This window comes from Bombina bombina, chromosome 8 (assembly GCF_027579735.1).
Source record: "Bombina bombina isolate aBomBom1 chromosome 8, aBomBom1.pri, whole genome shotgun sequence".
NCBI classification, from domain to species: domain Eukaryota; kingdom Metazoa; phylum Chordata; class Amphibia; order Anura; family Bombinatoridae; genus Bombina; species Bombina bombina.
Genome location: NC_069506.1, coordinates 6,292,774 through 6,319,956, shown reverse-complemented (window position 1 = coordinate 6,319,956; position 27,183 = coordinate 6,292,774). Strand labels below are relative to the sequence as shown.

At 43.7% G+C, this 27,183-nt stretch overlaps 1 protein-coding gene across 1 annotated transcript in view; it reads right to left on the bottom strand.

Moving 5' to 3' along the window:
• Positions 1-27,183, bottom strand: part of PPP2R1B (protein phosphatase 2 scaffold subunit Abeta) — a 127,071-nt gene that overhangs the window by 28,572 nt on the left and 71,316 nt on the right. The window contains exons 5-9 of the mRNA XM_053690109.1: positions 18,289-18,436; positions 16,519-16,674; positions 10,374-10,488; positions 10,118-10,188; positions 9,869-10,003 (exon numbers count right to left, since the gene is read on the bottom strand). Coding sequence (XP_053546084.1) covers positions 9,869-10,003; positions 10,118-10,188; positions 10,374-10,488; positions 16,519-16,674; positions 18,289-18,436 — 625 coding nt within the window. The remainder of the gene's footprint in view (positions 1-9,868; positions 10,004-10,117; positions 10,189-10,373; positions 10,489-16,518; positions 16,675-18,288; positions 18,437-27,183) is intronic.

Here is a 27,183-nt window from a genome sequence, read left to right as displayed (position 1 = left end):
CAGAGTAAATAGTACATACCAGCACTATTTTAAAATAACAAACACTTGATTGAAGAATAAAAACTACATTTAAACACCAAAAAACTCTTAGCCATCTCCGTGGAGATGTTGCCTGTGCAACGGCAAAGAGAATGACTGGGGTAGGCGGAGCCTAGGAGGGATCATGTGACCAGCTTTGCTGGGCTCTTTGCCATTTCCTGTTGGGGAAGAGAATATCCCACAAGTAAGGATGACGCCGTGGACCGGACACACCTATGTTGGAGAAAAGGGATTGGTGGTTCCACATTGGCATCAAAACAGAGAGCAAGTGACACTCTGCAAGGCCTCTTGGTCCATTCTGACTCTTAATGAAACAATCTTTCATAAATCTTTAAATAAAAACAAACATACAAAAAAAAACAGAATTTATGTTTACCTGATAAATTACTTTCTCCAACGGTGTGTCCGGTCCACGGCGTCATCCTTACTTGTGGGATATTCTCTTCCCCAACAGGAAATGGCAAAGAGCCCAGCAAAGCTGGTCACATGATCCCTCCTAGGCTCCGCCTACCCCAGTCATTCGACCGACGTTAAGGAGGAATATTTGCATAGGAGAAACCATATGGTACCGTGGTGACTGTAGTTAAAGAAAATAAAATATCAGACCTGATTAAAAAAACCAGGGCGGGCCGTGGACCGGACACACCGTTGGAGAAAGAAATTTATCAGGTAAACATAAATTCTGTTTTCTCCAACATAGGTGTGTCCGGTCCACGGCGTCATCCTTACTTGTGGGAACCAATACCAAAGCTTTAGGACACGGATGAAGGGAGGGAGCAAATCAGGTCACCTAAATGGAAGGCACCACGGCTTGCAAAACCTTTCTCCCAAAAATAGCCTCAGAAGAATCAAAAGTATCAAACTTGTAAAATTTGGTAAAAGTGTGCAGTGAAGACCAAGTCGCTGCCCTACATATCTGATCAACAGAAGCCTCGTTCTTGAAGGCCCATGTGGAAGCCACAGCCCTAGTGGAATGAGCTGTGATTCTTTCGGGAGGCTGCCGTCCGGCAGTCTCGTAAGCCAATCTGATGATGCTTTTAATCCAAAAAGAGAGAGAGGTAGAAGTTGCTTTTTGACCTCTCCTTTTACCTGAATAAACAACAAACAAGGAAGATGTTTGTCTAAAATCCTTTGTAGCATCTAAATAGAATTTTAGAGCGCGAACAACATCCAAATTGTGCAACAAACGTTCCTTCTTTGAAACTGGTTTTGGACACAGAGAAGGTACGATAATCTCCTGGTTAATGTTTTTGTTAGAAACAACTTTTGGAAGAAAACCAGGTTTAGTACGTAAAACCACCTTATCTGCATGGAACACCAGATAAGGAGGAGAACACTGCAGAGCAGATAATTCTGAGACTCTTCTAGCAGAAGAAATCGCAACTAAAAACAAAACTTTCCAAGATAATAACTTAATATCAACGGAATGTAAGGGTTCAAACGGAACCCCCTGAAGAACTGAAAGAACTAAATTGAGACTCCAAGGAGGAGTCAAAGGTTTGTAAACAGGCTTGATTCTAACCAGAGCCTGAACAAAGGCTTGAACATCTGGCACAGCTGCCAGCTTTTTGTGAAGTAATACCGACAAGGCAGAAATCTGTCCCTTCAGGGAACTTGCAGATAATCCTTTTTCCAATCCTTCTTGAAGGAAGGATAGAATCCTAGGAATCTTAACCTTGTCCCAAGGGAATCCTTTAGATTCACACCAACAGATATATTTTTTCCAAATTTTGTGGTAAATCTTTCTAGTCACAGGCTTTCTGGCCTGAACAAGAGTATCGATAACAGAATCTGAGAATCCTCGCTTCGATAAAATCAAGCGTTCAATCTCCAAGCAGTCAGCTGGAGTGAAACCAGATTCGGATGTTCGAACGGACCCTGAACAAGAAGGTCTCGTCTCAAAGGTAGCTTCCAAGGTGGAGCCGATGACATATTCACCAGATCTGCATACCAAGTCCTGCGTGGCCACGCAGGAGCTATCAAGATCACCGACGCCCTCTCCTGCTTGATCCTGGCTACCAGCCTGGGGATGAGAGGAAATGGCGGGAACACATAAGCTAGTTTGAAGGTCCAAGGTGCTACTAGTGCATCCACTAGAGCCGCCTTGGGATCCCTGGATCTGGCCCCGTAGCAAGGAACTTTGAAGTTCTGACGAGAGGCCATCAGATCCATGTCTGGAATGCCCCACAGGTGAGTGACTTGGGCAAAGATTTCCGGATGGAGTTCCCACTCCCCCGGATGCAATGTCTGACGACTCAGAAAATCCGCTTCCCAATTTTCCACTCCTGGGATGTGGATAGCAGACAGGTGGCAGGAGTGAGACTCCGCCCATAGAATGATTTTGGTCACTTCTTCCATCGCTAGGGAACTCCTTGTTCCCCCCTGATGGTTGATGTACGCAACAGTCGTCATGTTGTCTGATTGAAACCGTATGAACCTGGTCCTCGCAAGCTGGGGCCAGGCCTGGAGAGCATTGAATATCGCTCTCAGTTCCAGAATATTTATCGGTAGAAGAGATTCTTCCCGAGACCAAAGACCCTGAGCTTTCAGGGATCCCCAGACCGCGCCCCAGCCTATTAGACTGGCGTCGGTCGTGACAATGACCCACTCTGGTCTGTGGAACATCATCCCTTGAGACAGATTGTCCAGGGACAGCCACCAACGGAGTGAGTCTCTGGTTCTCTGATTTACTTGTATCTTCGGAGACAAGTCTGTATAGTCCCCATTCCACTGACTGAGCATGCACAGTTGTAATGGTCTTAGATGAATGCGCGCAAAAGGAACTATGTCCATCGCCGCCACCATCAACCCGATCACTTCCATGCACTGAGCTATGGAAGGAAGAGGAACGGAATGAAGTATCCGACAAGAGTCCAGAAGCTTTGTTTTTCTGGCCTCTGTTAGAAAGATCCTCATTTCTAAGGAGTCTATAATTGTTCCCAAGAAGGGAACCCTTGTTGACGGGGATAGAGAACTCTTTTCCACGTTCACTTTCCAGCCGTGAGATCTGAGAAAGGCCAGGACAATGTCCGTGTGAGCCTTTGCTTGAGGAAGGGACGACGCTTGAATCAGAATGTCGTCCAGGTAAGGTACTACTGCAATGCCCCTTGGTCTTAGCACCGCTAGAAGGGACCCTAGTACCTTTGTGAAAATCCTTGGAGCAGTGGCTAATCCGAAAGGAAGCGCCACGAACTGGTAATGTTTGTCCAGGAATGCAAACCTTAGGAACCGATGATGTTCCTTGTGGATAGGAATATGTAGATACGCATCCTTTAAATCCACCGTGGTCATGAATTGACCTTCCTGGATGGAAGGAAGGATAGTTCGAATGGTTTCCATCTTGAACGATGGGACCTTGAGAAATTTGTTTAAGATCTTGAGATCTAGGATTGGTCTGAACGTTCCCTCTTTTTTGGGAACTATGAACAGATTGGAGTAGAACCCCATCCCTTGTTCTCTTAATGGAACAGGATGAATCACTCCCATTTTTAACAGGTCTTCTACACAATGTAAGAACGCCTGTCTTTTTATGTGGTCTGAAGACAACTGCGACCTGTGGAACCTCCCCCTTGGGGGGAGTCCCTTGAATTCCAGAAGATAACCCTGGGAGACTATTTCTAGCGCCCAAGGATCCAGAACATCTCTTGCCCAAGCCTGAGCGAAGAGAGAGAGTCTGCCCCCCACCAGATCCGGTCCCGGATCGGGGGCCAATATTTCATGCTGTCTTGGTAGCAGTGGCAGGTTTCTTGGCCTGCTTTCCCTTGTTCCAGCCTTGCATTGGTCTCCAGGCTGGCTTGGCCTGAGAAGTATTACCCTCTTGCTTAGAGGACGTAGCACCTTGGGCTGGTCCGTTTTTACGAAAGGGACGAAAATTAGGTCTATTTTTTGCCTTGAAAGGCCGATCCTGAGGAAGGGCGTGGCCCTTACCCCCAGTGATATCAGAGATAATCTCCTTCAAGTCAGGACCAAACAACGTTTTCCCCTTGAAAGGAATGTTTAGTAGCTTGTTCTTGGAAGACGCATCAGCCGACCAAGATTTCAACCAAAGCGCTCTGCGCGCCACAATAGCAAACCCAGAGTTCTTAGCCGCTAACTTAGCCAATTGCAAAGAGGCGTCTAGAGTGAAAGAATTAGCCAATTTGAGAGCATTGATTCTGTCCATAATCTCCTCATAAGGAGGAGAGTCACTATCGAGCACCTTAAGCAGTTCATCAAACCAGAAATATGCGGCAGTAGTGACAGGGACAATGCATGAAATGGGTTGTAGAAGGTAACCCTGCTGAACAAACATCTTTTTAAGCAAACCTTCTAATTTTTTATCCATAGGATCTTTGAAAGCACAACTATCCTCTATGGGAATAGTGGTGCGTTTGTTTAAAGTAGAAACCGCTCCCTCGACCTTGGGGACTGACTGCCATAAGTCCTTTCTGGGGTCGACCATAGGAAACAATTTTTTAAATATGGGGGGAGGGACGAAAGGAATACCGGGCCTTTCCCATTCTTTATTAACAATGTCCGCCACCCGCTTGGGTATAGGAAAAGCTTCTGGGAGCCCCGGCACCTCTAGGAACTTGTCCATTTTACATAGTTTCTCTGGGATGACTAAATTTTCACAATCATCCAGAGTGGATAATACCTCCTTAAGCAAAATGCGGAGATGTTCCAATTTAAATTTAAATGTAATCACATCAGATTCAGCCTGCTGAGAAATGTTCCCTAAATCAGTAATTTCTCCCTCAGACAAAACCTCCCTGGCCCCCTCAGATTGGGTTAGGGGCCCTTCAGAGATATTAATATCAGCGTCGTCATGCTCTTCAGTAACTAAAACAGAGCAGCCACGCTTACGCTGACAAGGGTTCATTTTGGCTAAAATGTTTTTGACAGAATTATCCATTACAGCCGTTAATTGTTGCATAGTAAGGAGTATTGGCGCGCTAGATGTACTAGGGGCCTCCTGAGTGGGCAAGACTCGTGTAGACGAAGGAGGGAATGATGCAGTACCATGCTTACTCCCCTCACTTGAGGAATCATCTTGGGCATCATTGTCATTATCACATAAATCACATTTATTTAAATGAATAGGAATTCTGGCTTCCCCACATTCAGAACACAGTCTATCTGGTAGTTCAGACATGTTAAACAGGCATAAACTTGATCAGAAAGTACAAAAAACGTTTTAAAATAAAACCGTTACTGTCACTTTAAATTTTAAACTGAACACACTTTATTACTGCAATTGCGAAAAAACATGAAGGAATTGTTCAAAATTCACCAAATTTTCACCACAGCGTCTTAAAGCCTTGAAAATATTGCACACCAATTTTGGAAGCTTTAACCCTTAAAATAACGGAACCGGAGCCGTTTTAAGCTTTAAACCCCTTTACAGTCCCTGGTATCTGCTTTGCTGAGACCCAACCAAACCCAAAGGGGAATACGATACCAAATGACGCCTTCAGAAGTCTTTTATAAGTATCAGAGCTCCTCTCACATGCGACTGCATGCCATGCCTCTCAAAAACAAGTGCGCAACACCGGCGCGAAAATGAGACTCTGCCTATGCTTTGGGAAAGCCCCTAAAGAATAAGGTGTCTAAAACAGTGCCTGCCGATATTATTATATCAAAATACCCAGATAAAATGATTCCTCAAGGCTAAATATGTGTTAATAATCAATCGATTTAGCCCAGAAAAAGTCTACAGTTTAAATAAGCCCTTGTGAAGCCCTTATTTACAATCGTAATAAACATGGCTTACCGGATCCCATAGGGAAAATGACAGCTTCCAGCATTACATCGTCTTGTTAGAATGTGTCATACCTCAAGCAGCAAGGGACTGCAAACTGTTCCCCCAACTGAAGATAATTGCTCTCAACAGTCCTGTGTGGAACAGCCATGGATTTTAGTTACGGTTGCTAAAATCATTTTCCTCATACAAACAGAATTCTTCATCTCTTTTCTGTTTCTGAGTAAATAGTACGTACCAGCACTATTTGAAAATAACAAACTCTTGATTGAATAATGAAAAACTACAGTTAAACACTAAAAAACTCTAAGCCATCTCCGTGGAGATGTTGCCTGTACAACGGCAAAGAGAATGACTGGGGTAGGCGGAGCCTAGGAGGGATCATGTGACCAGCTTTGCTGGGCTCTTTGCCATTTCCTGTTGGGGAAGAGAATATCCCACAAGTAAGGATGACGCCGTGGACCGGACACACCTATGTTGGAGAAATCAAGCGTTCAATCTCCAAGCAGTCAGCTGGAGTGAAACCAGATTCGGATGTTCGAACGGACCCTGAACAAGAAGGTCTCGTCTCAAAGGTAGCTTCCAAGGTGGAGCCGATGACATATTCACCAGATCTGCATACCAAGTCCTGCGTGGCCACGCAGGAGCTATCAAGATCACCGACGCCCTCTCCTGATTGATCCTGGCTACCAGCCTGGGGATGAGAGGAAATGGCGGGAACACATAAGCTAGTTTGAAGGTCCAAGGTGCTACTAGTGCATCCACTAGAGCCGCCTTGGGATCCCTGGATCTGGCCCCGTAGCAAGGAACTTTGAAGTTCTGACGAGAGGCCATCAGATCCATGTCTGGAATGCCCCACAGGTGAGTGACTTGGGCAAAGATTTCCGGATGGAGTTCCCACTCCCCCGGATGCAATGTCTGACGACTCAGAAAATCCGCTTCCCAATTTTCCACTCCTGGGATGTGGATAGCAGACAGGTGGCAGGAGTGAGACTCCGCCCATAGAATGATTTTGGTCACTTCTTCCATCGCTAGGGAACTCCTTGTCCCCCCCTGATGGTTGATGTACGCAACAGTTGTCATGTTGTCTGATTGAAACCGTATGAACTTGGTCCTCGCTAGCTGAGGCCAAGCCTTGAGAGCATTGAATATCGCTCTCAGTTCCAGAATATTTATCGGTAGAAGAGATTCTTCCCGAGACCAAAGACCCTGAGCTTTCAGGGGTCCCCAGACCGCGCCCCAGCCCATCAGACTGGCGTCGGTCGTGACAATGACCCACTCTGGTCTGCGGAATGTCATCCCTTGTGACAGGTTGTCCAGGGACAGCCACCAACGGAGTGAGTCTCTGGTCCTCTGATTTACTTGTATCTTCGGAGACAAGTCTGTATAGTCCCCATTCCACTGACTGAGCATGCACAGTTGTAATGGTCTTAGATGAATGCGCGCAAAAGGAACTATGTCCATTGCCGCTACCATCAACCCGATCACTTCCATGCACTGAGCTATGGAAGGAAGAGGAACGGAATGAAGTATCCGACAAGAGTCTAGAAGTTTTGTTTTTCTGACCTCTGTCAGAAAAATCCTCATTTCTAAGGAGTCTATAATTGTTCCCAAGAAGGGAACCCTTGTTGACGGGGATAGAGAACTCTTTTCCACGTTCACTTTCCATCCGTGAGATCTGAGAAAGGCCAGGACGATGTCCGTGTGAGCCTTTGCTTGAGGAAAGGACGACGCTTGAATCAGAATGTCGTCCAAGTAAGGTACTACCGCAACGCCCCTTGGTCGTAGCACAGCTAGAAGGGACCCTAGTACCTTTGTGAAAATCCTTGGAGCAGTGGCTAATCCGAAAGGAAGCGCCACGAACTGGTAATGTTTGTCCAGGAATGCGAACCTTAGGAACCGATGATGTTCCTTGTGGATAGGAATATGTAGATACGCATCCTTTAAATCCACCGTGGTCATGAATTGACCTTCCTGGATGGAGGGAAGAATAGTTTGAATGGTTTCCATCTTGAACGATGGAACCTTGAGAAACTTGTTTAAGATCTTGAGATCTAAGATTGGTCTGAACGTTCCCTCTTTTTTGGGAACTATGAACAGATTGGAGTAGAACCCCATCCCTTGTTCTCTTAATGGAACAGGATGAATCACTCCCATTTTTAACAGGTCTTCTACACAATGTAAGAACGCCTGTCTTTTTATGTGGTCTGAAGACAACTGAGACCTGTGGAACCTCCCCCTTGGGGGAAGTCCCTTGAATTCCAGAAGATAACCTTGGGAGACTATTTCTAGCGCCCAAGGATCCAGAACATCTCTTGCCCAAGCCTGAGCGAAGAGAGAGAGTCTGCCCCCCACCAGATCCGGTCCCGGATCGGGGGCCAACATTTCATGCTGTCTTGGTAGCAGTGGCAGGTTTCTTGGCCTGCTTTCCCTTGTTCCAGCCTTGCATTGGTCTCCAAGCTGGCTTGGCTTGAGAAGTATTACCCTCTTGCTTAGAGGACGTAGCTTTTGACCTCTCTAAGCCATCTCCGTGGAGATGTTGCCTGTACAACGGCAAAGAGAATGACTGGGGTAGGCGGAGCCTAGGAGGGATCATGTGACCAGCTTTGCTGGGCTCTTTGCCATTTCCTGTTGGGGAAGAGAATATCCCACAAGTAAGGATGACGCCGTGGACCGGACACACCTATGTTGGAGAAAGTTACTGTCCCTTTAAATTTTAAACGGTAACTTTTTTCCCTTTAGTTGTCAAATTAAGTTAGGCAGGCTAGAAGGCTAAACTAAAACTAAAAAGCACCTCTACACCTCAGCAATACTTTGCTGAGGTGCCTACCTGACCGATGAAACCTCTGAGCAGGAGCAGATTCAGATCCGGGACTCACAGCAGCAGAAGGTTACAGTCACTGTCTAAACGCGCAAATTGATTCTGAGATGCGTATTAGACAAATATCGACATAAGAAATTCCACACACAAATGCCGCCTCCTCTTATCCCGCCCATTGTGGGCGTAGCCAACATAACAATCTCCCGGCCTGTATACTTATTAAAGTAAATGCCGGGCTATATAATCACCGCCATTACAGAAAAAAACCTGCCCCAGTGCCTGTGACTCTGCTGACTCAGTGTCTCCTAATAACCAGGAGAATTTATGTAATACAATATAAAGTGCCCCTTTCTAAATAAAGGTTCCCTTATATGTCCCTCATATGAAGTAATGTGCCCAACTTTTTTTTGACTCGGTTATCCCAGAAATCAAGTCAGCCCTTACCTCCTCTTCTGCCTGACAGCAAGGCAGATCCCAGGTTTGAGAGGTCCTCTCCCTCACATGGACCTGTGGACAAAAAAGAAAGGACTGAGTAAGACTTCTCAGTTTTTCCAAGTTAGGGCAGCATCAGTATGGGAGGCGCAGTGATAATTATGTCCCACAAGTTCCCATTGCTCTAAAGCCACCACTGCTCTACTGAAGAGACTGATATGGACTACGGCTACACCCTAGGACAAAGCAGCACAATCTTGCACTACTTTCAATCAAGAGTTTGTTTTTTAAACACCTAACTTTACCACCTCCTTGCTCTTAACATAGGCAACGAGAATGACTGGGTTGGGAGGGAAGGGAGGTGATATTCAACAGCTTTGCTGTGGTGCTCTTTGCCGCCTCCTGCAGGGCAGGAGTGGTATTCCCAATAGTAATTAGATGATCCGTGGACTCATCGTGTCATTAAAAAGAAACAGTTAGGTTACGTACAGAATTAATACAACTTCAAGATATGATCAGCTATATGAATACAGACAATATGTTTAGGACATGAAAATTTTGTCAAAACTACATTTTCTGAGAATGTTTAGTCACCTGAGACACATGCATCAGATTAGAAATCCCATTGCACACTTATGTATTTTGTGTCTTCATGTCCGTCTTAGATGTTTACCTTTTACTGAAACAGAATTGTGCATGTGGAGACCAAACATCCATTACGGTCACAACTAAACCTCGCTGAGTGTAAAAGGTGCCGTTCAGCTTCTGCTACACAAGTAGCAACACAAGGAAAGCAAACTGCAAGATTACAAGACATTTTGGGAATGCAACTTTACCTCATCTTTCAGCTGAGCCAGGAAGAGAGGTAGAAGGTGTTCGATAGTATTATCTTTCCCTAAGATAGTGGATAGGCCCATGATCACCGAGGCCAGGGCAGACTTCACATGTTGGTTTGTGTCGGTTACCAGTTCCTTTATTTAAGGAAAAAAAATATCCAGATTATCTCTCTACTAAACACTGATCAGAACACAACATGCATAGTACTGACAAACAGGACAGTAACTACAAGGAGTTAATAAACTTACCTTTACATACGGCAAAATATGGTTCATAATGATGGTCTCTCTCCCATCCGCTGGCAAATTCTCACAGAATTCTGGGGGGAGGCAAAAAACATTTCTAATTTATCAGTAAATTTTGCCTCATTATGGTAATTTTATCATTATACAAAAGGTCACTGTGCCTAAAGACCTAAGGAGTTACCGGTAAAACTAGCATTTATCTTTTAAATAAAATGCTTGTGAGTCCTGTTCCATATCAAATTAATCACAGTTTACACACCTTTAACCTTATGAGCGCCGGCTGCACGCACTTCAGCTTCACAGTCTTTCAGGAGGTTCTGGAAGGCTGGAACAAGGTCGTTTTTGGTGATCTCTGGGCCCACAGCTTTCTGGAGCTGATAGACAAGAATGAAAAAGGAAATTTATGCGTACCTGATAAATTGATTTCTTCTACGATACGACAAGTCCACGGATTCATCCTTACTTGTGGGATATAATCCTCCTGCTAACAGGAAGTGGCAAAGAGCACCACAGCAGAGCTGTCTATATAGCTCCTCCCTTGACTCCACCCCCCAGTCATTCGACCAAAGGTATAGGAAGAGAAAGGAAAAGCTAAAAAGGTGCAGAGGTGACTGAAGTTTTAAAAAAAAAAAAAATTCTGTCTTAAAATGACAGGGCGGGTCGTGGACTCGTCGTATCGTAGAAGAAATCAATTTATCAGGTAAGCATAAATTTCCTTTTCTTCTACAAGATACGACGAGTCCACATATTCATCCTTACTTGTGGGATACAATACCAAAGCAACAGGACACGGCTGAACGGGAGGGACAAGACAGATGCCTAAACGAAGGCACCACTGCTTGAAGAACCTTTCTCCCAAAAATAGCCTCAGAAGAAGCAAAAGTATCAAATTTGTAAAATTTGGAAAAAATATGAAGGGAGGACCAAGTCGCAGCCTTACAAATCTGTTCAACGGAAGCCACAGCTCTAATGGAATGAGGCGTCATTTTTTCAGGAGGCTGCTGTCCAGCAGTCTCGAATGCCAGGCGGATGATGCTTTTCAGCCAAAAAGAGAGAGGGGTAGCCGTAGCATTTTGACCCCTACATTTTCAAGAATAAACAATGAATAAAGAAGATGTTTGACGGAAATCCTTGGTCGCTTGTAAGTAAAACTTCAAGGCACGAACCACGTCCAAGTTATGTAACAGACGTTCCTTCTTAGGAGGATTAGGACACAAGGAAGGAACAACAATTTCCTGATTAATTTTCTTATTTGAAACAACCTTAGAAAGGAATCCAGGTTTAGTACGCAAAACCACCTTATCAGAATGGAAGATAAGGTGAATCACAAAGCTCAGAAACTCTTCGAGCAGAAGAGATAGCAACTAAAAACAAAAAACTTTCCAAGATAACAGCTTAATATCTATGGAATGCATGGGTTCAAACTGAACCCCTTGAAGAACATTAACTAAATTCAAACTCCAAGGTCGGAGCAATAGGTTTAAACACAGGCTTGATTCTGATTAAAGCCTGACAAAAGAAATTTGTCCCTTTAAGGAACTAGCTGATAATCCCTTCTCCAATCCTTCTTGGAGAAAGGACAAAATCCTAGGAATCCTAACCCTACTCCATGAGTAGCCCTTGGATTCGCACCAATAAAGATATTTACGCCATATCTTATGGTAAATTTTTCCCGTGACCGGCTTGCGAGCCTGAATCAAAGTATTAATGACCTACTCAGAGAATCCCCTATAGATAAAATCAAGCGTTCAATCTCCAGGCAGTCAGCTGCAGAGAATTTAGATTTGGATGTTGGAACGGACCTTGAATGAGAAGGTCCTGCCTCAATGGTAGTTTCCACGGAGGTAGAGACATGTCCACTAGATCCACATACCAAGTCCTGCGTGGCCACGCAGGCGCTATTAGAATTACTGAAGCTCTCTCCTGTTTGATTCTTGCAATCACACGAGGCAGGAGAGGAAATGGTGGAAACACATAAGCCAGGTTGAACGACCAAGGTACTGCATCTATCAGTACAGCCTGGGGATCCCTTGACCTGGACCCGTAACGTGGAAGCTTGGCAGTCTGTCGAGATGCTATTAGATCCAATTCCGGAATGCCCCATTGTTGAATCAATGATGCATACACCTCCGGATGGAGTTCCCACTCCCCCGGATGAAAAGTCTGACTACTTAGAAAATCGGCTTCCCAGTTCTCTACTCCTGGGATATAGATTGCTGATAGATGGCAAGAGAGAGTCTCCGCCCATCGGATTATCCTTGATACCGCAATCATCGTTAGAGAACTCCTTGTTCCCCCCTGATGATTGATATATGCCACAGTCGTGATATTGTCCGATTGGAATCTTATTAATTTTGCCATAGCCAACTTCGGCCACGCCTGAAGCGCATTGAATATTGCTCTCAGTTCCAGAATATTGATTGGTAATTGAGACTCCATCGGAATCCAAGTACCCTGAGCTTTCAGGGAATTCCAGACTGCACCCCAGCCCAAGAGGCTGGCGTCCGTTGTCACTATAACCCATGATGGCCTGCGGGAAGCACATTCCCTGGGACAGATGATCCTGTGATAACCACCAAAGAAGAGAGTCTCTGGTCTCTTGATCCAGATTTATCCGAGGAGATAAATTCGCATAATCCCCATTCCACTGCCTGAGCATGCACAGCTGCAGTGGCCTGAGATGAAAGCGAGCAAACTGGACGATGTCCATTGCTGCCTCCATTAATCCAATGACCTCCATACAGTGAGCCACTGATGGCCGAGGAATGGACTGAAGAGCTTGGCAAGTATTTAGAATCTTTGATTTTCTGACCTCCGTCAGAAAAATCTTCATCTTCAGAGTTCCCAAGAATGGAACTCTTGTTTGTGGAACAAGTGAACTCTTTTCTACATTCACTTTCCAACCATGAGTTCTTAAGAAAGACAACACAATGTCTGTGTGAGATTTGGTCAGATAAGTTGACGCCTGAATCAAGATATCGTCCAGATAGGGCGCCACTGCTATGCCCCGCGGCCTGAGAACCGCTAGAAGGGACCCTAGCACCTTTGTGAAGATTCTGGGAGCTGTGGCCAAACCGAAGGGGTGGGCCACGAACTGATAATGCTTGCCCAAAAAGGCAAACCTTAGAAACGGATGATGATCCTTGTGGATAGGAATGTGAAGATACGCATCCTTTAGGTCCACGGTGGTCATGTATTGACCCTCCTGATCATTGGTAAGATTGTTCGTATAGTCTCCATCTTGAACGATAGGACTGAGAAATTTGTTTAGACATTTTAGATCTAAAATGGGTCTGAAAGTTCCCTCCTTTTTGGGAACCACAAAAAGGTTTGAATAAAACCCCTGTCCCAGCTTTGGAACCGGGCAAATTACTCCCATGGTATAAAGGTCTTTTACACAGTGTAAGAACGCCTCTCTTTTTGTCTGGTCTACAGACAAACGTGAAAGATGAAATCTCCCCCTTGGGAGAAATTCCTTGAATTACAACTGATACACAATTTCCAATGCCCAGGGATCCTGAACATCTCTTGCCCAAGCCTGAGCAAAGAGAGAAAGTCTGCCCCCTACTAGATCCGGTCCCGGATCGGGGGCTGCCCCTTCATGCTGTCTTGGTAGCAGCAGCGGGCTTCTTGGCTTGTTTACCCTTATTCCAGGCCTGGTTAGGACTCCAGACAGACTTGGATTGAGCAAAATTCCCTTCCTGTTTAGTGGAGGAAGGGGAAGCAGAGGGTACTCCTTTGAAATTTCGAAAGGAACGAAAATTATTTTGTTTACCCCTCATCTTAAGAGGTTTGTCTTGAGGTAGGGCGTAACTTTTACCTCCAGTAATGTCGGAAATGATTTCCTTCAATTCAGGGCCAAATAGGGTCTTACCCTTGAACGGAATAGCTAAGAGTTTAGATTTTGATGATACATCAGCAGACCACGATTTTAACCATAGCGCTCTGCGCGACAAAATGGCAAAGCCTGCATTTTTTGCAGCTAATTTAGCAATCTGAAAAGCAGCATCTGTGATAAAGGAATTGGCTAGTTTGAGAGCTCTAATTCTGTCCAAAATGTCCTCTAAGGGCGTCTCTACCTTCAGAGACTCCTCAAGGGCGTCAAACCAGAAAGCTGCCGCCGTAGTTACTGGAACAATGCAGGCAGTAGGCTGTAACAAGAAACCCTGGTGAATAAATAACTTTTTTAGAAGACCCTCTAACTTTTTATCCATAGGGTCTTTGAAAGCACAACTGTCCTCAATAGGTATAGTTGTACGCTTAGCTAGAGTAGATATTGCTCCCTCCACCCTAGGGACCGTTTGCCAAGAGTCCCTGATGGTGTCTGATATAGGAAACATTTTCTTAAAATTAGGAGGGAGAGAGAACGGTATATCTGGTCTATCCCATTCCTTTTTAACAATTTCCGAAATTATTTTGGGAACCGGAAAAACATCAGTGTAAGTAGGCACTTCTAGATATTTATCCATCTTACACAAATTTTCTGGAGGAATTGAAATTATTCACAATTATCCCGAGTCGCTAGGACCTCCCTGAGCAACAGGTGGAGGTGTTCAAGCTTAAATTTAAAGGAGGCTAAGTCCGAATCTGTCTGAGGTAACATTCCCTGAATCTGAAAGTTCTCCCTCAGACAATTCCCTGACCTCCAATTCAGAGCACTGTGAGGGTACATTGGAAATGACTAATAAAGCATCAGAGGGTTCAGTATTTACATCAATACCTGGCCTACTGCGTTTACCTTGCAAAACTGGCAGTTTAGATAATACCTCAGTGAGGGTAGCTGACATAACTGCAGCCATATCTTGCAGAGTAAAAGAATTAGAGGCACTAGAAGTACTAGGTGTCGCTTGTGTGGGTGTTAAAGGTTGTGACACTTGGGGAGAATTGGATGGTATATCCTGATTCTCTTCAGACTGAGAATCATCCTTAGACACACTTTCATTTCCTAAAATATGTTCTTTACATTGTAAGGCTCTATCAGTACAAGAGGTACACAATGTAAGTGGGGGTTCCACAATGGCTTCTAAACACATAGAGCAATTTGTTTCCTCAATGTCAGACATGTTAAACAAAGTAGTAATAACCACAACAGTTGGTAAACACTTTATTTATTGAGAAAAATAAATTTTGTAAAAAACAGGTACTGCGCCTTTAAGAAATAAAAGCGCACAATCTTTTTCTACACACACTTAAAAACGCTTATAAATGCTCAAAAACTATGTATGTCTATACAGAGTTGCCAAAAATTATTGCATCCAACATGCAAGAGCAGAAATTACCCTCTACAGGAACATTAAAGCAAAAAAACTCAACTTGCTAAATAACGACCCTTGCACCTCGCCACAGCTCTACTGTGGTACCTACCTGCCCCCAGAGAACTGTCAAACGAATCGACACCAATCCGGATAGTGTAAAACACAGATAGGGCCCAACCGGAGCTAATGTCTGCTGTCTCCTTGAGAGCAAACTACGCGCCTGAGGCGCGAAAATAGGCCCCGCCCACAATGGACGTCGCACTAATAATTTAAACTACCGCATGGGAAACGGTTATAAACAGGCATGTGGTCCCCAATAAATAAATACACCAAACGATACAAGTCCTTTTCCCAGCAATAAAAAATGACTTATCCTCTAAGATAAATAGTAAAAATGCCCCAGTGTCTGTATTACATGCTGCGTATCTAGTTGAGCTGCATATGTCAGAAAAAAAAACACCCAGGAGAAACAGTAACACCCTTATTGATTACAGGACTACTGCTTACCCTGTTCCTATTATAAGGAACCAAGTCAGCCAGTTCTGATATATAAAATTTCCTCAGAAGTAAAGGGCTGAAACATACCTCAAATGCCGCTTGTTGCATGAGACTGTCCTCCACACTGAAGAATTTTCTCATATTACCTTCAGATCTGTGGGAACTACAATTGATCTTAGTAACTGCTGCTAAAATCATCAATTTTCAGGGAGAAAACTTCTGCCATATCCTCCCTGAGAAAAATAGTACTCACTGGTATCATTTAAAATAAAAAACATCTTGATTGAAGAAATTAAAACTATCATTTTATCACCACTATCACTTTACCCTTCCTATTACTAACATAGGCAAAGAGAATGACTGGGGGGGGTGGAGTCAAGGGAGGAGCTATATAGACAGCTCTGCTGTGGTGCTCTTTGCCACTTCCTGTTAGCAGGAGGATTATATCCCACAAGGATGAATCCGTGGACTCGTCGTATCTTGTAGAAGAAATAAACTTAGTTCCAATACACTTCCAGCAATATGCAAGTACTGTACCTTCAGTGACTTCAATATGACTAAATCTTATTTCTATAGTCAGATTTGTATAAAGACAATACACAACTGAATACTAAATCATATAAATGTGCTTAAAAGGGGCTTTTTTTTTACCTCTGAAAATTTGTCAGCCACCATGTAGCGCACGCGCCAGGATTTGTCCTCAGTGGCCTGCCGTAAGGTGGGCATTACTAGAGCCTCCAGATCTTCTTCAGGAAGGAGCTGAGCAATGCTGACACAAGCTTCCACTGCCAAGAGACGCACAGAGTCCTGTGGAGCAAAACAATCTAATCAGAAAACAAACATTTATTTGGAAACAGTTTATTTCATGTAGCTGCTGCTCACACTGTCACTTTCCTTAACCTTCTAACGCCTTTCTGACGTTCTATTCTGTCCTAACCACGCTGGGCTTTAGCGACGTTAGTAAGGAATAGACCGTCCTAGCCGCTTGGCTGTCCTGAAGCCAACGGCGCTTCCAGGATGTAATCGCATTGGATCGCATCAGGAGGGTGTGTCTAGCGGCATAATGACGCCCCCTGACCCGATCCCATCATTGAAATCTCGTGATCACGTGCACAGGATTTCAATTTGTAAAAAAATTAACCCTGCCATGAAAGGGTTTATTAGACGCCATGTGAGTTGAGCTAACAATTATTTACACTCCTGCTCTGATATAAACTTTATATAATAAAAACACAATCAATAGAATTGAGGACAGGTGACTTATTCTAAAGTATTAAATAGCTTTCATGAAATTGTTCAGCCTATATTTAAACTCTTCCTTACCTGGATTCCACATTTAATTATTCTCAGACTTTGGGAACCAGAATTCTACTTGCATTTTTTTTTTATTGTTTAAAAGATAAATAATCTCTTTATTACCCAATTCCCCAGTTTTGCATAACCAACATATATTAATATACTTTTTACCTCTGTCATTACCTTGGATCTAAGCCTCTGCAGACTGCCCCTTATCTCAGTTATATTAATATACTTTTTATCTCTCTATATTAATATACTTTTTATCTCTCTATATTAATATACTTTTTATCTCTGTGATTACCCTGTATCTAACCCTCTGCAGACTGCTCCTTATCTCAGTTATATTAATATACTTTTTATCTGATTACCCTGTATCTAACCCTCTGCAGACTGCTCCTTATCTCAGTTATATTAATACACTTCTTACCTCTGATTACCTTGTATCTAAGCCTCTGCAGACTGCCCCTTAGCTCAGTTATATTAATATACTTTTTACCTCTGTGATTACCCTGTATCTAAGCCTCTGCAGACTGCCCCTTAGCTCAGTTATATTAATACACTTTTTACCTCTGTGATTACCTTGTATCTAAGCCTCTGCAGACTGCCCCCTATCTCAGCTCTTACAAGTATTTTATCCAGTCAGTGCTGACTCAAATAACTCCACAGGAGTGAGCACACAATGTTATTTACATGACACACATGAACTACAGTTGTCAAGCTGTGAAAAACTCAAAATTCACTGAGATAAGAGGCGCTTAGAAATAAGCATATGAGCCTACCTAGAATTAGCTTTCACCAAAAAACAAAGCAAATTGTTATGATAAAAGTCAATTGGAAAGTCGTTTAAAATTGCTGCTCTTTAAATTTTAACTTGACTGTCCCGTTAACCATCATATAAACAAATGCCATTGGGAACTGCTTTTCTATAATTTATTTTTTAAACAAAGCAGCGTTATTTCATTTCTCATTTACAGACCTAAAATTAATATTTCTACTGAACTAGCCGGCAGCTTAAAACAGAAGTTTACTTTATTATCTTTATTTCTGAACTTTTCTGCCACCATCTAAACCAGTGGGCTTACCCCGCAAGCACAAACCCAGCAAGGCCAGGTGTATGTTTACCTGCTCGTCAGAAGCCAGATTGGTAAACAGAGGAATGATGTCATTCTTCACATATTCCAATTCTAACACTTTGGCAAACTCCCCCAGTTTTGAGGCAGCAGCGCGACGCACCATGGGCGTATCATCAGAGCACAGGTTTCTAAAATGTCTGAAGAAAAAAAATTAATTACATCACAGAAACAAAAATGTGAGAGCAAGAGCGTGTGTGCTGTGTTTCTGTGTGTGTGTCGCTATAGTGTGCGAGTCTGTATCTAACTAGTGTGTGTGTCGCTATAGTGTGCGAGTCTGTATCTAACTAGTGTGTGTGTGTGTGTGTGTGTCGCTATAGTGTGCAAGTCTGTATCTAACTAGTGTGTGTGTGTGTCTCTATAGTGTGCAAGTCTGTATCTAACTAGTGTGTGTGTGTGTGTGTCGCTATAGTGTGCAAGTCTGTATCTAACTAGTGTGTGTGTGTGTGTGTGTCTCTATAGTGTGCAAGTCTGTATCTAACTAGTGTGTGTGTGTGTGTGTGTCTCTATAGTGTGCAAGTCTGTATCTAACTAGTGTGTGTGTGTGTGTGTGTGTGTCTCTATAGTGTGCGAGTCTGTATCTAACTAGTGTGTGTGTCTCTATAGTGTGCGAGTCTGTATCTAACTAGTGTGTGTGTGTGTGTCGCTATAGTGTGCAAGTCTGTATCTAACTAGTGTGTGTGTGTGTGTGTGTGTGTGTGTGTGTGTCTCTATAGTGTGCGAGTCTGTATCTAACTAGTGTGTGTGTGTCTCTATAGTGTGCGAGTCTGTATCTAACTAGTGTGTGTGTGTCTATAGTGTGCGAGTCTGTATCTAACTAGTGTGTGTGTGTGTGTCGCTATAGTGTGCAAGTCTGTATCTAACTAGTGTGTGTGTGTGTCGCTATAGTGTGCAAGTCTGTATCTAACTAGTGTGTGTGTGTGTGTGTCGCTATAGTGTGCAAGTCTGTATCTAACTAGTGTGTGTGTGTGTGTGTGTGTGTCGCTATAGTGTGCAAGTCTGTATCTAACTAGTGTGTGTGTGTCTCTATAGTGTGCGAGTCTGTATCTAACTAGTGTGTGTGTCTCTATAGTGTGCGAGTCTGTGTCTCTATAGTGTGCGAGTCTGTATCTAACTAGTGTGTGTGTGTCTATAGTGTGCGAGTCTGTATCTAACTAGTGTGTGTGTGTGTGTGTCGCTATAGTGTGCAAGTCTGTATCTAACTAGTGTGTGTGTGTCTCTATAGTGTGCGAGTCTGTATCTAACTAGTGTGTGTGTGTCTCTATAGTGTGCGAGTCTGTATCTAACTAGTGTGTGTGTGTCTCTATAGTGTGCGAGTCTGTATCTAACTAGTGTGTGTGTGTGTCGCTATAGTGTGCAAGTCTGTATCTAACTAGTGTGTGTGTGTGTGTCTCTATAGTGTGAGAGTCTGTATCTAACTAGTGTGTGTGTGTGTGGCTATAGTGTGCAAGTCTGTATCTAACTAGTGTGTGTGTGTCGCTATAGTGTGCGAGTCTGTATCTAACTAGTGTGTGTGTGGCTATAGTGTGCGAGTCTGTATCTAACTAGTGTGTGTGTCGCTATAGTGTGCGAGTCTGTATCTAACTATGTGTGTGTGTGTGTCGCTATAGTGTGCAAGTCTGTATCTAACTAGTGTGTGTGTGTCGCTATAGTGTGCGAGTCTGTATCTAACTAGTGTGTGTGTGTGTGGCTATAGTGTGCGAGTCTGTATCTAACTAGTGTGTGTGTGTGTGTGTCGCTATAGTGTGCAAGTCTGTATCTAACTAGTGTGTGTGTGTGTGTGTGTCTCTATAGTGTGAGAGTCTGTATCTAACTAGTGTGTGTGTGTCTCTATAGTGTGCGAGTCTGTATCTAACTAGTGTGTGTGTGTCGCTATAGTGTGCGAGTCTGTATCTAACTAGTGTGTGTGTGTGTGTCGCTATAGTGTGAGAGTCTGTATCTAACTAGTGTGTGTGTCGCTATAGTGTGCGAGTCTGTATCTAACTAGTGTGTGTGTGTGTGTGTGTCGCTATAGTGTGCAAGTCTGTATCTAACTAGTGTGTGTGTGTCGCTATAGTGTGCGAGTCTGTATCTAGTGTGTGTGTGTGTGTGGCTATAGTGTGTGTGTGTGTGTGTGTGGCTATAGTGTGCGAGTCTGTATCTAACTAGTGTGTGTGTGTGTGTGTCGCTATAGTGTGCGAGTCTGTATCTAACTAGTGTGTGTGTCGCTATAGTGTGCGAGTCTGTATCTAACTAGTGTGTGTGTGTGTCGCTATAGTGTGCAAGTCTGTATCTAACTAGTGTGTGTGTGTGTCGCTATAGTGTGAGAGTCTGTATCTAACTAGTGTGTGTGTGTCGCTATAGTGTGCGAGTCTGTATCTAACTAGTGTGTGTGTGTGTGTGTGTGTCTATAGTGTGCGAGTCTGTATCCAACTAGTGTGTGTGTGTCGCTATAGTGTGCGAGTCTGTATCTAACTAGTGTGTGTGTGTGTCGCTATAGTGTGCGAGTCTGTATCTAACTTGTGTGTGTGTGTGTCGCTATAGTGTGCGAGTCTGTATCTAACTAGTGTGTGTGTGTGTGTGTCGCTATAGTGTGCGAGTCTGTATCTAACTAGTGTGTGTGTGTGTGTGTGTCGCTATAGTGTGCGAGTCTGTATCTAACTAGTGTGTGTGTGTGTCTATAGTGTGCGAGTCTGTATCTAACTAGTGTGTGTGTGTCGCTATAGTGTGCGAGTCTGTATCTAACTAGTGTGTGTGTGTGTGTGTCGCTATAGTGTGCGAGTCTGTATCTAACTAGTGTGTGTGTGTGTCTATAGTGTGCGAGTCTGTATCTAACTAGTGTGTGTGTGTGTGTGTCGCTATAGTGTGCGAGTCTGTATCTAACTAGTGTGTGTGTGTGTGTTTGTGTCACTATAGTGTGCAAGTCTGTATCTAACTAGTGTGTGTGTGTCTATAGTGTGCGAGTCTGTATCTAACTAGTGTGTGTGTGTGTGTGTGTGTGTGTGTCGCTATAGTGTGCGAGTCTGTAACTAGTGTGTGTGTGTGTATAGTGTGCGAGTCTGTATCTAACTAGTGTGTGTGTATAGTGTGCGAGTCTGTATCTAACTAGTGTGTGTGTGTGTGTATAGTGTGCGAGTCTGTATCTAACTAGTGTGTGTGTCGCTATAGTGTGCGAGTCTGTATCTAACTAGTGTGTGTGTGTGTGTCACTATAGTGTGCAAGTCTGTATCTAACTAGTGTGTGTGTCTATAGTGTGCGAGTCTGTATCTAACTAGTGTGTGTGTGTGTGTGTGTGTGTGTGTGTGTGTCGCTATAGTGTGCGAGTCTGTAACTAGTGTGTGTGTGTATAGTGTGCGAGTCTGTATCTAACTAGTGTGTGTGTGTGTGTATAGTGTGCGAGTCTGTATCTAACTAGTGTGTGTGTGTGTGTGTCTATAGTGTGCGAGTCTGTATCTAACTAGTGTGTGTGTGTGTGTCTATAGTGTGCGAGTCTGTATCTAACTAGTGTGTGTGTGTGTCGCTATAGTGTGCAAGTCTGTATCTAACTAGTGTGTGTGTGTGTCTATAGTGTGCGAGTCTGTATCTAACTAGTGTGTGTGTGTGTGTGTCGCTATAGTGTGCAAGTCTGTATCTAACTAGTGTGTGTGTGTCTCTATAGTGTGCGAGTCTGTATCTAACTAGTGTGTGTGTGTCTCTATAGTGTGCGAGTCTGTATCTAACTAGTGTGTGTGTGTGTCGCTATAGTGTGCGAGTCTGTATCTAACTAGTGTGTGTGTGTGTCGCTATAGTGTGCGAGTCTGTATCTAACTAGTGTGTGTGTGTGTGTGTCGCTATAGTGTGCGAGTCTGTATCTAACTAGTGTGTGTGTGTGTGTCTATAGTGTGCAAGTCTGTATCTAACTAGTGTGTGTGTGTCGCTATAGTGTGCAAGTCTGTATCTAACTAGTGTGTGTGTGTCGCTATAGTGTGCAAGTCTGTATCTAACTAGTGTGTGTGTGTGTGTGTCTCTATAGTGTGCGAGTCTGTATCTAACTAGTGTGTGTGTGTCTCTATAGTGTGCGAGTCTGTATCTAACTAGTGTGTGTGTGTGTGTCGCTATAGTGTGCAAGTCTGTATCTAACTAGTGTGTGTGTGTCTCTATAGTGTGCGAGTCTGTATCTAACTAGTGTGTGTGTGTCTCTATAGTGTGCGAGTCTGTATCTAACTAGTGTGTGTGTGTGTGTGTGTCTCTATAGTGTGCAAGTCTGTATCTAACTAGTGTGTGTGTGTGTGTGTGTGTCTCTATAGTGTGCAAGTCTGTATCTAACTAGTGTGTGTGTGTGTGTGTGTGTGTCTCTATAGTGTGCGAGTCTGTATCTAACTAGTGTGTGTGTGTCTCTATAGTGTGCGAGTCTGTATCTAACTAGTGTGTGTGTGTCTATAGTGTGCGAGTCTGTATCTAACTAGTGTGTGTGTGTGTGTCGCTATAGTGTGCAAGTCTGTATCTAACTAGTGTGTGTGTGTGTGTGTGTGTGTGTCTCTATAGTGTGCGAGTCTGTATCTAACTAGTGTGTGTGTGTCTCTATAGTGTGCGAGTCTGTATCTAACTAGTGTGTGTGTGTGTGTCGCTATAGTGTGCAAGTCTGTATCTAACTAGTGTGTGTGTGTGTCGCTATAGTGTGCAAGTCTGTATCTAACTAGTGTGTGTGTGTGTGTGTCGCTATAGTGTGCAAGTCTGTATCTAACTAGTGTGTGTCGCTATAGTGTGCAAGTCTGTATCTAACTAGTGTGTGTGTGTGTGTGTGTGTCGCTATAGTGTGCAAGTCTGTATCTAACTAGTGTGTGTGTGTCTCTATAGTGTGCGAGTCTGTATCTAACTAGTGTGTGTGTCTCTATAGTGTGCGAGTCTGTGTCTCTATAGTGTGCGAGTCTGTATCTAACTAGTGTGTGTGTGTCTATAGTGTGCGAGTCTGTATCTAACTAGTGTGTGTGTGTGTCGCTATAGTGTGCGAGTCTGTATCTAACTAGTGTGTGTGTGTCTCTATAGTGTGCGAGTCTGTATCTAACTAGTGTGTGTGTGTCTCTATAGTGTGCGAGTCTGTATCTAACTAGTGTGTGTGTGTCTCTATAGTGTGCGAGTCTGTATCTAACTAGTGTGTGTGTGTGTCGCTATAGTGTGCAAGTCTGTATCTAACTAGTGTGTGTGTGTGTGTCTCTATAGTGTGAGAGTCTGTATCTAACTAGTGTGTGTGTGTGTGGCTATAGTGTGCAAGTCTGTATCTAACTAGTGTGTGTGTGTCGCTATAGTGTGCGAGTCTGTATCTAACTAGTGTGTGTGTGTGTGGCTATAGTGTGCGAGTCTGTATCTAACTAGTGTGTGTGTCGCTATAGTGTGCGAGTCTGTATCTAACTATGTGTGTGTGTGTCGCTATAGTGTGCAAGTCTGTATCTAACTAGTGTGTGTGTGTCGCTATAGTGTGCGAGTCTGTATCTAACTAGTGTGTGTGTGTGTGGCTATAGTGTGCGAGTCTGTATCTAACTAGTGTGTGTGTGTGTGTGTGTGTCGCTATAGTGTGCAAGTCTGTATCTAACTAGTGTGTGTGTGTGTGTCTCTATAGTGTGAGAGTCTGTATCTAACTAGTGTGTGTGTGTGTGGCTATAGTGTGCAAGTCTGTATCTAACTAGTGTGTGTGTGTCGCTATAGTGTGCGAGTCTGTATCTAACTAGTGTGTGTGTGTGTGTCGCTATAGTGTGAGAGTCTGTATCTAACTAGTGTGTGTGTCGCTATAGTGTGCGAGTCTGTATCTAACTAGTGTGTGTGTGTGTGTGTGTCGCTATAGTGTGCAAGTCTGTATCTAACTAGTGTGTGTGTGTCGCTATAGTGTGCGAGTCTGTATCTAACTAGTGTGTGTGTGTGTGTGGCTATAGTGTGCGAGTCTGTATCTAACTAGTGTGTGTGTGTGTGTGTCGCTATAGTGTGCGAGTCTGTATCTAACTAGTGTGTGTGTCGCTATAGTGTGCGAGTCTGTATCTAACTAGTGTGTGTGTGTGTCGCTATAGTGTGCAAGTCTGTATCTAACTAGTGTGTGTGTGTGTCGCTATAGTGTGAGAGTCTGTATCTAACTAGTGTGTGTGTGTCGCTATAGTGTGCGAGTCTGTATCTAACTAGTGTGTGTGTGTGTGTGTGTGTCTATAGTGTGCGAGTCTGTATCCAACTAGTGTGTGTGTGTCGCTATAGTGTGCGAGTCTGTATCTAACTAGTGTGTGTGTGTGTCGCTATAGTGTGCGAGTCTGTATCTAACTTGTGTGTGTGTGTGTCGCTATAGTGTGCGAGTCTGTATCTAACTAGTGTGTGTGTGTGTGTGTGTCGCTATAGTGTGCGAGTCTGTATCTAACTAGTGTGTGTGTGTGTGTGTCGCTATAGTGTGCGAGTCTGTATCTAACTAGTGTGTGTGTGTGTCTATAGTGTGCGAGTCTGTATCTAACTAGTGTGTGTGTGTCGCTATAGTGTGCGAGTCTGTATCTAACTAGTGTGTGTGTGTGTGTCGCTATAGTGTGCGAGTCTGTATCTAACTAGTGTGTGTGTGTGTCTATAGTGTGCGAGTCTGTATCTAACTAGTGTGTGTGTGTCGCTATAGTGTGCGAGTCTGTATCTAACTAGTGTGTGTGTGTGTTTGTGTCACTATAGTGTGCAAGTCTGTATCTAACTAGTGTGTGTGTGTGTCTATAGTGTGCGAGTCTGTATCTAACTAGTGTGTGTGTGTGTGTGTGTGTGTGTGTGTGTCGCTATAGTGTGCGAGTCTGTAACTAGTGTGTGTGTGTGTATAGTGTGCGAGTCTGTATCTAACTAGTGTGTGTGTATAGTGTGCGAGTCTGTATCTAACTAGTGTGTGTGTGTGTGTCGCTATAGTGTGCGAGTCTGTATCTAACTAGTGTGTGTGTCGCTATAGTGTGCGAGTCTGTATCTAACTAGTGTGTGTGTGTGTCGCTATAGTGTGCAAGTCTGTATCTAACTAGTGTGTGTGTGTGTCGCTATAGTGTGAGAGTCTGTATCTAACTAGTGTGTGTGTGTCGCTATAGTGTGCGAGTCTGTATCTAACTAGTGTGTGTGTGTGTGTGTGTGTCTATAGTGTGCGAGTCTGTATCCAACTAGTGTGTGTGTGTCGCTATAGTGTGCGAGTCTGTATCTAACTAGTGTGTGTGTGTCTATAGTGTGCGAGTCTGTATCTAACTAGTGTGTGTGTGTGTGTGTGTGTGTGTGTGTGTGTGTCGCTATAGTGTGCGAGTCTGTAACTAGTGTGTGTGTGTATAGTGTGCGAGTCTGTATCTAACTAGTGTGTGTGTGTGTATAGTGTGCGAGTCTGTATCTAACTAGTGTGTGTGTGTGTGTATAGTGTGCGAGTCTGTATCTAACTAGTGTGTGTGTGTGTGTGTCTATAGTGTGCGAGTCTGTATCTAACTAGTGTGTGTGTGTGTGTCTATAGTGTGCGAGTCTGTATCTAACTAGTGTGTGTGTGTGTGTGTCTATAGTGTGCGAGTCTGTATCTAACTAGTGTGTGTGTGTGTCGCTATAGTGTGCAAGTCTGTATCTAACTAGTGTGTGTGTGTGTCTATAGTGTGCGAGTCTGTATCTAACTAGTGTGTGTGTGTGTGTGTCGCTATAGTGTGCAAGTCTGTATCTAACTAGTGTGTGTGTGTGTGTCTCTATAGTGTGCGAGTCTGTATCTAACTAGTGTGTGTGTGTGTGTGTCGCTATAGTGTGCAAGTCTGTATCTAACTAGTGTGTGTGTGTCTCTATAGTGTGCGAGTCTGTATCTAACTAGTGTGTGTGTGTCTCTATAGTGTGCGAGTCTGTATCTAACTAGTGTGTGTGTGTGTCGCTATAGTGTGCGAGTCTGTATCTAACTAGTGTGTGTGTGTGTCGCTATAGTGTGCGAGTCTGTATCTAACTAGTGTGTGTGTGTGTGTGTCGCTATAGTGTGCGAGTCTGTATCTAACTAGTGTGTGTGTGTGTGTCTATAGTGTGCAAGTCTGTATCTAACTAGTGTGTGTGTGTGTGTCGCTATAGTGTGCAAGTCTGTATCTAACTAGTGTGTGTGTGTCGCTATAGTGTGCAAGTCTGTATCTAACTAGTGTGTGTGTGTGTGTGTCTCTATAGTGTGCGAGTCTGTATCTAACTAGTGTGTGTGTGTGTGTCTCTATAGTGTGCGAGTCTGTATCTAACTAGTGTGTGTGTGTGTGTCGCTATAGTGTGCAAGTCTGTATCTAACTAGTGTGTGTGTGTCTCTATAGTGTGCGAGTCTGTATCTAACTAGTGTGTGTGTGTCTCTATAGTGTGCGAGTCTGTATCTAACTAGTGTGTGTGTGTGTGGCTATAGTGTGCAAGTCTGTATCTAACTAGTGTGTGTGTGTCTCTATAGTGTGCGAGTCTGTATCTAACTAGTGTGTGTGTGTCTCTATAGTGTGCGAGTCTGTATCTAACTAGTGTGTGTGTGTGTCGCTATAGTGTGCGAGTCTGTATCTAACTAGTGTGTGTGTGTGTCGCTATAGTGTGCGAGTCTGTATCTAACTAGTGTGTGTGTGTGTGTCTATAGTGTGCAAGTCTGTATCTAACTAGTGTGTGTGTGTGTCGCTATAGTGTGCAAGTCTGTATCTAACTAGTGTGTGTGTGTCGCTATAGTGTGCAAGTCTGTATCTAACTAGTGTGTGTGTGTGTGTCTCTATAGTGTGCGAGTCTGTATCTAACTAGTGTGTGTGTGTGTGTGTGTCTCTATAGTGTGCGAGTCTGTATCTAACTAGTGTGTGTGTGTGTGTGTGTCGCTATAGTGTGCAAGTCTGTATCTAACTAGTGTGTGTGTGTCGCTATAGTGTGCGAGTCTGTATCTAACTAGTGTGTGTGTGTGTCGCTATAGTGTGCGAGTCTGTATCTA